Source organism: Ceratosolen solmsi, unplaced genomic scaffold, assembly GCF_000503995.2.
Source record: "Ceratosolen solmsi marchali unplaced genomic scaffold, CerSol_1.0 scaffold29, whole genome shotgun sequence".
NCBI classification, from domain to species: Eukaryota; Metazoa; Arthropoda; class Insecta; order Hymenoptera; family Agaonidae; genus Ceratosolen; species Ceratosolen solmsi.
Window position 1 is genome coordinate 814,901 of NW_011948417.1, and position 9,273 is coordinate 824,173.

General features: G+C 26.9%; 2 protein-coding genes across 2 annotated transcripts in view; both read left to right on the forward strand.

Moving 5' to 3' along the window:
* Positions 1–2,170: 2,170 nt before the first annotated feature.
* Positions 2,171–3,990, forward strand: Syx7 (syntaxin 7). Its single transcript, XM_011496212.1, has 5 exons — positions 2,171–2,327; positions 2,408–2,477; positions 2,639–2,813; positions 3,025–3,237; positions 3,359–3,990. Exons 1-5 carry the CDS (start codon positions 2,219–2,221, stop codon positions 3,608–3,610), a joined length of 819 nt encoding a protein of 272 aa, XP_011494514.1. The 5' UTR covers positions 2,171–2,218; the 3' UTR covers positions 3,611–3,990.
* A 4,138-nt stretch (positions 3,991–8,128) lies between these two features.
* LOC105359590 (uncharacterized protein CG1161) overlaps positions 8,129–9,273 on the forward strand; it is a 2,455-nt gene continuing 1,310 nt past the window's right edge. Inside the window, exons 1-4 of the mRNA XM_011496213.1 lie at positions 8,129–8,473; positions 8,693–8,814; positions 8,902–9,016; positions 9,241–9,273. The exon at positions 9,241–9,273 is cut by the window's right edge and continues 108 nt beyond it. Coding sequence (XP_011494515.1) covers positions 8,420–8,473; positions 8,693–8,814; positions 8,902–9,016; positions 9,241–9,273 — 324 coding nt within the window. The 5' untranslated portion in view covers positions 8,129–8,419. The remainder of the gene's footprint in view (positions 8,474–8,692; positions 8,815–8,901; positions 9,017–9,240) is intronic.

Sequence of the window (9,273 nt, forward strand, 5' to 3'; positions counted from 1 at the left end):
TTATTTATTTATTTATTTATTTTGCACCTCAGTCATCTCATACTAATAAGTAATAAAATAATTTGATTAATCTTACTTAATATTATTTCTGTTGATTAAAGTTTTTAAACACCAGTCAATTACAATATTAAAAATAACGGAAATTCTGCGATACTCGTGTGTTGTGGATAATTAGATTATAAAATTTAAGTAAATAAAGTATACACACACACACACACACACACACACACATATATATATATATATATATATATATATATATGAGAATAAAATTATTTTCTATAAACAATAGATTAAAAGCGTATAAATCAATAAGACGATTTAACTAGTTGCTCGTACAAATGACAATACTACTTTGCTAATGATAATATAAAAATTAACATAATGAATATTCTACGATGGTAATAATAGAGCTACAAAATTTATATTTCGTTTTTTAAAAATTACGTCGAGGAATTCGCGTAAAATAGATCTCCCATAATTCCATTACTCGTACTGAGGATAATAAGAAAAATCCAAAGCTAGGCGATGGTAAGTAAATGTTTGATGGATATTTCTAACTTTGAGCTAAAAATCATTGTGCGTGTATTAAACATGAAAAATGAAATTTAAATACGTCATTTAGATTTGTTCATCGTTATGAATGAATTATGGATGATTTCACAAAGGCAAATTACCATCTAATTAATACTTTTCCAGTAAATATAATATTTAAAGATCGAAATAAAAAAAAAATAAAAAAAAAATAAAAAAAAAAACTAATGCAATAGTAAATATAAATTGTTAATGTGCGTGAATGCATGCATTCACGCGACCACGCGCATACACAAACACGCCAATTATTATAAATGCATCCTTTTTTTTTTTAAGCACGTGCGTGCGCGCGCGCGTGCGTGCGTGCAAATATTTCATTTATCATTCTCAAACTATATCTAATTGATCGGAATATTGTATGTTTCATAAATAAAGATTATATAATAATTCAAAATTTACTAATGTGAAATATATGACAAATTTAAACACAGTCAAATATTTCATTAAACAACAATGGATATTTAATTATTTTATTGTAATGTCATATATCGATTTAAGCATGGAATAAAATTCTTGTCATTAATATGAAATGAACGAGTTCATTATATTAAATCCCAACACAACTGTTACAGCCTTATATTACGGTGAAATTTTTTATAATTGATACTTTCACATTATCTCGATTGTTCGTGCTTTTTTATTAAATCTCATTTTCACGCGCTAATGAATTAAATTTAAATGAATTTTTAATCATTGTGTAACGTTAAATCCTTATGTCTATTACTATTACTGAATTTCATTTGGATGAAATTTCAAACGTACCATTTACCATTGCTATTGTACTCGATAATTGTGATCGATATTATTAAAAATAAATGCAACGACGGATATTTTTAAACGTCAAAAATATGGCGCTATAATGAGCCGCAAATTAAAGCCAATGAAAGCTTAACGTGATAATGACGTCGTGATTATTTTATGATATATACAATTCGGCATTGGTGGGCTGGAACGATAAAAATCTAATTCGTTGGCCGATTATAAATGCCTGCCACTGTCATGTAGGAAAACATTAATCGTGTGCTCGCACACATGAGAATTTAAATGAAAATTCTTTAGTGACGATAAAGAGGGTCACAAAGCAGAAACAGTTAGAAGGTGTTGTACCAGTAATTTTTACATGTGCTGTCATTGTGTTTTTCAAGATTCCATTCGGACATTACGATCAAGATTCAAAGGCATCTTATATTTTTTATTGATTTTGAGCTGAGCAGAATGGTTCATTGAAGTTTTACTGCTTCACCTTCCAGCCATTCCAGCCAAACTTGCATGGCGCAGCATCGCGTAAAAGGTCAACGCGAAAAAATCCTTTATTGTATGCCCCTCGCCTACAATTTGCGCGTAGTTTATGTACTTCATTCGCATTAGTGTGACTCATTGGACTCATTGGATGATATTTTTCTATTTACTTTGTATTTCATAGTCAGTGAAATTGATAAATATTACAGTGGGAGGTTTTGTATTAATTTTTCTTTGTATGATATTCCATTCGACCCAAAGAGTGCACTATCTATTTTCTATTAACATTTTTTAATATATATATATATATATATATATATATATATATATATATATATTTGTAAAAGTCTTGATTAGAGATATTTCTCATCCAAATATTGTGAAAATGGATGCTGGATTTTCTTCATACCATAATGGTGGTCCTACCAGGGAGCAGGACTTTGGTAGATTAGCTCAGACAGTTGGAACATCGATATTAAAAATATCACAAAATGGTACTTACCTATACTATTTTAAATAAAATAATTTTTACTCCAATGCTTATTCTTCTATTATTGCATATTTTTAATTTTAGTATCCTCAATACAAAAAATGGTTAATCAACTTGGAAGTTCAACGGATTCGCAAGAACTTCAACATCAGCTGTGAGTGAAGATTATTAAAAGGAAATTCAATTACCCAGTATTTCATTATTGAAAATTCTACTAATTATACGTCTTACTAAATATTTCATTATCGTCCCATCTTATACTACATCCTAATGTTTATTTGTCACTTAAAAAATTTTATCTTTATTTGTTATTAGTCATCAAATACAACATTATACCCAACAACTTGCAAAGGATACCAGTGGACATGTTAAAGAATTGTCGATATTGGCAAATAATTCAGGGTCTACTAGTCCCAGTGAACATCGACAGTACAAAATGCAAAAAGAAAGACTCCAAGATGAATTTATGACGGCGCTCCATAATTTTCAAGTAAATATAATAGATTATAAAAATTTATTTAAATATAAATCAGACTTATTTCACTTATTATTATTATATTATTTTAGGATAATCGCGCACATTTATATTTTTTGTAATTTTCAAATCTTTGTAAAATATATTAAAAATTATGATGGCAAATTACATATAATTTATATCGGAAAAAATATGGAGTTTAAATGTTTTATATATTGTTTAATAGACGGTGCAAAGGTTAGCTGCAGGAAAGGAAAAGGAAATCATTGAAAAAAGAAAGGCTAACGTTGCAATAGGAATCTTTGGTGAAAAAAAGCAAGAAACGTTAATTGAATTACAAGATAATAGGAGTCAGAAGCAAATATATCAACAACAGCAACAGGATGAATTAAACTTAAGAATGCTTGAAGAACAGGAGGCTAACATTCGGCAACTTGAAGTTTGTATTATTTTAATGATATAAGATTCTTAAATAAATTAATAATAAATTGATAGTCTAAAATTTATTTTCAAAAGTTACAAATTCTTATTTTAAAATATATTTTAACTTATTATTTCAGAGCGATATAAGCAATGTGAATAAAATATTTAAAGAACTTGGAGCTATTGTACACGAGCAAGGAGAAGTCGTAGATTCTATAGAAGCTTCGGTTGAAAGAACAGAAGTATTTGTCAGCGAAGGCACGACACAACTTAGACAAGCATCTAGTTATAAAAATAAATTACGCAAAAAGAAATGTATTTTAATAATCATTGCTGCAATTATTGTTTCTATTCTAATTGGAATTATTGTTTGGAAAAGTTCCTCTTAGAATTTGTAAGTAATTCATTAGTTATATAAAAATTTTGGATCATGTTTGCAAATTTTAGTATAAAATAAATAAATCGCGGTTGCTTTAATAGTTGGCAAACAGGTACAGGATAAAACGATGTGTGTGTATATTTATGTGTTCGTGCGCACGTGTGCGTGTGTATGTGTGCAACTGCGAAGAAGGTAATAGAGGATAGGATTGTTAATTTTCAATCCTGTAAGGCTGCTTTGTTAAAGATTCGAGATAATGTTTATGTTAAGAACCTATCTTTAGTTAATCGATGAAAAATAATTGAAACTGGTGTCCATGGTTTGTATGATGCATATTTTGCCATGAATCAACGGAAATGTTGATAGTTTGTTTAACATAATTTTAAGAATTATGGAAAAATCTTAGATGAAAATCTATTTTAAAAAAAAAAGTTAATACTATTAATTTATATTATCGATATAATTGATATAATTGATATAAATAGATTACATTACTACCATCTATTTTTATTCTTTTATTAACAAATTTATTTATGGTTACCTAAAATTTGATTATCTTTAGTTTATGCAATATTAATTAATAAATTGTGTTCATGAAGGCATGCATCTTATTTTTATTTTTTATTTTTTTTTATAATTGTTAATTAAATATTTATTCGTAAATGCTATAATTTTTTAAGATAAAGTGTATGTAGTACATCAATTTTTGAAAATACAAATAATATTTTTCACGAGTATTTGTGAATGAATATCCTTATAAATTATAAAATCTTTTGTGAAATTGCATTTTGAGAACTCATCGATCTTACAATGTTATTTATATTCGAGTTCCTAATTTTCTTATCTATAATATTTTTAATTACATGCCAATTTTTTGAATAGTTAAAAAATTATTTGATCCTAGAATGATCAGGTGGATGTTTTATAATGCTTAAGATGGCTATCGCGTACTACATTATCTAAAATTCTTATATGCATAATATTTAAAAGATTTTTGTCTCTCAAAACGGACCAATCTCTTCATAATCAATATAGCATATACAACAGTGTTACTTAAAAATCTTTGGTTTACATAAAAATATGAATAGAAAAATTTGAATTATTAACCAAGAAGACAATTTATTCAAATAATTTTAAATTAAATTAATATCTTCTTTTTTATGCTTATATTATTTTGTAATTGAACATATGAAATACTCTTTGTTTCCGTATATGTTACCCTTTGTATCTGTTTGTTTATTACTTTTATTTATTTATTTATTTATTTACTTTTGTTTTTTTTTTTTTTTTTTTTACACACATTCAAGTTTACTCGTATACGATTAAGTATTGATGTTTTGTTACGTATTGATCTACAGACTTGATATTCATAATGTAAATCTTAATTTCTTTATTAATTTTCCAAAATTTAATTTCAATTTATTTTCTATGTTATAACAGACTACAAAACATTGTATATCATTCAAAATGAAATGTATCTATGGTTCATTTTATGTAACATAACTATTAACATTGTATATATATATATATATATATATATATATATATATAATTGATATTATAATTCATTTAAAAAAGGATAATCATGATTGTTAATATGCATAAAATATAATTAAAAAAAAAATATATATATTAAAGGTCGTATGTTTTATTGTTATAAAAAGGGGCATCGGGCATCAAATAATCGAATATGAATTTCAAATAACAATCCATTCACAGATATAAGGAAACGATTAATTATCTGTATCTCGTAAATAATCACCAGATTTCAATTATTCCTTCAGTTTTACTCAGTAAAACCTCTTAAGTTTCAGAAATTTCGAGTAACATTATCTTCTTATAAAAATCACGTTCATCCACCAACCCAGGTAAATGAGATTTATAAAATATTTTATCAATGTTGAAATTATTAATTTATTTGGATGTTTTAAGTTTATTAAATATTTTATGATTTCAAAAATGATATTATATGATTATAAAATTGCAATTAGATAGAGTATGATATTGAATTTAAAAATTTTATATTAGTTTTAAAAATATTTATAAATATTATATTTTGACTAATAGTTATATTTATTTTATTGAGCGAACACATACATAATAAAACTAATGCGCTAATTAACAAATTAAAATTGAATTTTTTTTTGAAAACAAAACAATTATTAGAAGTAATTTTATTATTCATACTTACAGATATTTTTAGAATATTATACTATCAATAAATTGATTTATATATTTTTTTACATTTATTTATCTTCACTCACAATATTTATGTTCAAATGTGAAAACTGGTTAACTACAAGCAACCAACAAATACAACTAATATTGTAAATATATTCATTAAATTTATGATACAGTAATTTTCAATACTATTATCATATTATTCCTCGATTCAAAGCATAATAAATTATATTTTCATTATTTTAATTAATTTGAAAACTTGATTATATAATATATCTAATAAAAAAAAGCGTTTCAATTTTTGTTCTTTTAAGTCCTTTATCGGGCAATCGTTGCTGCTGTTACTATCATTATTGTTGAGTTTTATTTATTTATTTATTTTTTTTTTTTTATGCTTAATAATTAATTATGATTTTATTGTTTATTTTTATAATCGTCAAGTAAGTTTTTAAATGATTTCAATAAATAAAAAATCATCTAGTAATTAAAAATAAAATTTAATTCTATTTGATAATTTATTAAGTAGCATTCTATGTAAGTAGCAACAATTTTTCAATTATTTTTTAAAGCAACCGTACACATTAGATTAATACAACTTTTTACATAGTTAAAGAATGAATCGTTTATGCCTTTAAAAAAAAATAAAGTTAAAACCTTTGCAAATAATGATAAATCTATATGTTTATGAATTAATATGTTAATCATAATAGTAGCTGGAACATTATGATAAAAAATTACATTAATTTTTCCTACGAGTGCACGAGGCAAACCTTTTTCGACCAACAAAATCTTCCAAGTATATTAACGTTTATTTTGTTTTTTGTTTTTTTTTTTTCATTATATGTATGTATGAACGTTTTTATAAAATCAAAAGGATTTTGTAATAAACAATATTCTAATCTTATATATTTCACCATTCATAAAATACATTTGATCATCAAATTTTAAGAATGAATAATTTTTCGTAAATCTTTTTTTTTTTTTTTTTTTTTTTTTCGCTCATTGAAATTCTTTTCATTTTTGCATATTTAACATTTGTATTATATTCAATTTCCTTTTTTTTTTTTTTTTTTTTTTTTTCATAAATTATCTATCAATAGAGTTGCATCAAATTTAATGCCAATGTATCTTTTTTCTATCTGGTTTTAATGTAAAGATTTTTAATAAATACATCAAATTTAAAAAATACTCGATTATGTTAATCCATTTCCATAAAAAAATTTTCTATATATATACGCATCGATTGTATTTCTATTAATTTCAAAGGGCTTAGGATAGCATAAGGGACCATAGAAAATCCTTTTGGCTTACGTCTTTTCAAGGACTAGAACATGTTAAGTCGAATATATAAAAGCCATTAATCGCGCTGTCTACGACTTGCTTAATTTTTTCGACTAAACTTTGCTTAACGATTATTGATGAATAAAATTAAAAGATGCCGTTCGATATATGCGCAGGTGCTTATCAGTTTACATAGGCATTTTCAAAAACTTGCAATGTATTTGAAAAGCTACGCGTAGATGTGGCAATTGCTCAAACAAACGACACCTTCGACATCTTTTTAAATATCAATCGAGGGTGAATATGATGAATATGTGAGTATGATGAGTTCATCCATGAATTGGAAGATTAATTAACCATTAATCAGAGAATGTCCGAGTCCGTTTTGGTAATTTGGAGTCGTCGAAAGGAAGCCATAGTACATGGACACGAACAAATCAACCGAGATTCGAGTGGTCACCTCGAGGTGACATAATGGCCAGGGCGATTTGGTAATCGTATCTCCAAGCAAAATCACGAAACTCATAAGCAACGTCTTTGAGGGAAGAGAGTTCGTATCGTTCGTATTTAGATTCAATTTAAGTATTTGCGAGAATCTCGCTCGGTAGTGTGTATAAAAGATACCCAAACAAACGGCTCGGCGTATTTATCGAAAGCTCGAAAGCTCGAAAGTTGTTAAAATTTGTAAATTTGTATTTAATGTAGGTCGAGTACGCTAATGTACATGTCTATTGGGTACGCAACCAAGAAATCTAAAAGTGTATAAAACAAAACAAAAAAAAAACAAAAAAAAAAGCAAAAACATGTTCACGGTTTTACCAATTGTGCGTGCAGGCGGGGCGGGGGAGATATTATGTACGACGTTCTTTCTATTACGTATGCATCGTTAATTCATAAACGCCACCCACAAGCTCGATAATGTCAAGGGCTAGAAAATCGAATCGACAGTTCCCTAGCAATTAAATCCCCCAGGATATCGTAACTTCGGCTGCTAGCAATGACAGTATGGCGCTAGTTCCTTTGCTCCTCTACTGGCAAAGTAGCCAACGATTTATATTGGTTATTGTTAGAGGCATTCATTGTATATAAAGTAAAGAGGAAGCAAATGTGCAAACGGAGTTTTTGCAGCTCATAAATTTATTGGCTTAACCTGGCGACAGGAGTGAAGCTCGTACCGTTCATATATACGATTACACCAAGAGATTTCAGTTTTATTATTACGTGCAAATGGCCATGTCGTCGTGGGATATCATTGATCATCGATAATTGGAAGAAATTAATACGATCTACACTCGAAACGAAATTAATTAAAGGGAATCGTGTTGGCGAACGATTTGTCAAGCGACTGCATTGAAAAATGTGGAAATTATTCATTGCAAATGTACTTTTAATCTATTTCATACAGTGCAAGGTGAGAGTGCTTGGTGCTTGCTCGGTACTCTTAATTCGTACCTCACATAAATTTAGCGATAATTTAATTACTTTGTGTTAATAATAACTGTTATAAACTTGCGTACATTCTCACACTTGTGTATTTTTGGCGGGGATTTTCGCGATTTATCTTCTCTCTCTCTCTCTCTCTCTCTCTCTCTCTCTCTCTCTCTCTTCTAATAATTTTTATGACTTTTAGGCTCAATCATATGAAGATAAAAGATGCAAGTGCATCTGCCCGAGTATTGCTTCTGTATTAAACACTACGTCAGGTGATAAAAATGTTTTAAATTTTATTACCAACGTTCCAGCAACTAAATGGTAAAATGAAAAATTTAAATTACATTGTAAAAGATTTAATAATATCTACCTAAAACTATACTTTATTATAAATTTATATTAATTCAGTAATTGCGAAGGAGTAGTCTTACCCAAAATTGGAGATAAAATTAAGGAAAAAGAACAAATCTTCTGTCCTCGTTGCGATTGTAAATATGAAAATAGAAACACCACAATTATTAAAGTAAGGAATTCTCAATATTAATTGATTTTATGTTTTAATTAGCAGCATATTTGTATAAATTAAATAATGGACGTATTTTAAAAACAATTGAATATAAAATGATTTGTACTGGGCTGTGTGTGTGCGTGCGTGCGTGTGTATATTTATGCATATACATATGCATATATATATGTATATATACATATATATATATATATAAATATATATTTGTTTTTTTATTGCAGATTGTAGTTATAATTGTTATATGGGTTATATCT

What these genes read in the sequence shown, in the direction of transcription:
- Syx7 (XM_011496212.1), top strand. Translation starts at nt 2,219, where the DNA reads ATGGATGCTGGATTTTCTTCATACCATAATGGTGGTCCTACCAGGGAG. An exon ending in ATTAAAAATATCACAAAATG is followed by an intron (nt 2,328 to 2,407) that starts GTACTTACCTAT and finishes TTTTAATTTTAG; the next exon opens with TATCCTCAATACAAAAAATG. An exon ending in CAAGAACTTCAACATCAGCT is followed by an intron (nt 2,478 to 2,638) that starts GTGAGTGAAGAT and finishes ATTTGTTATTAG; the next exon opens with TCATCAAATACAACATTATA.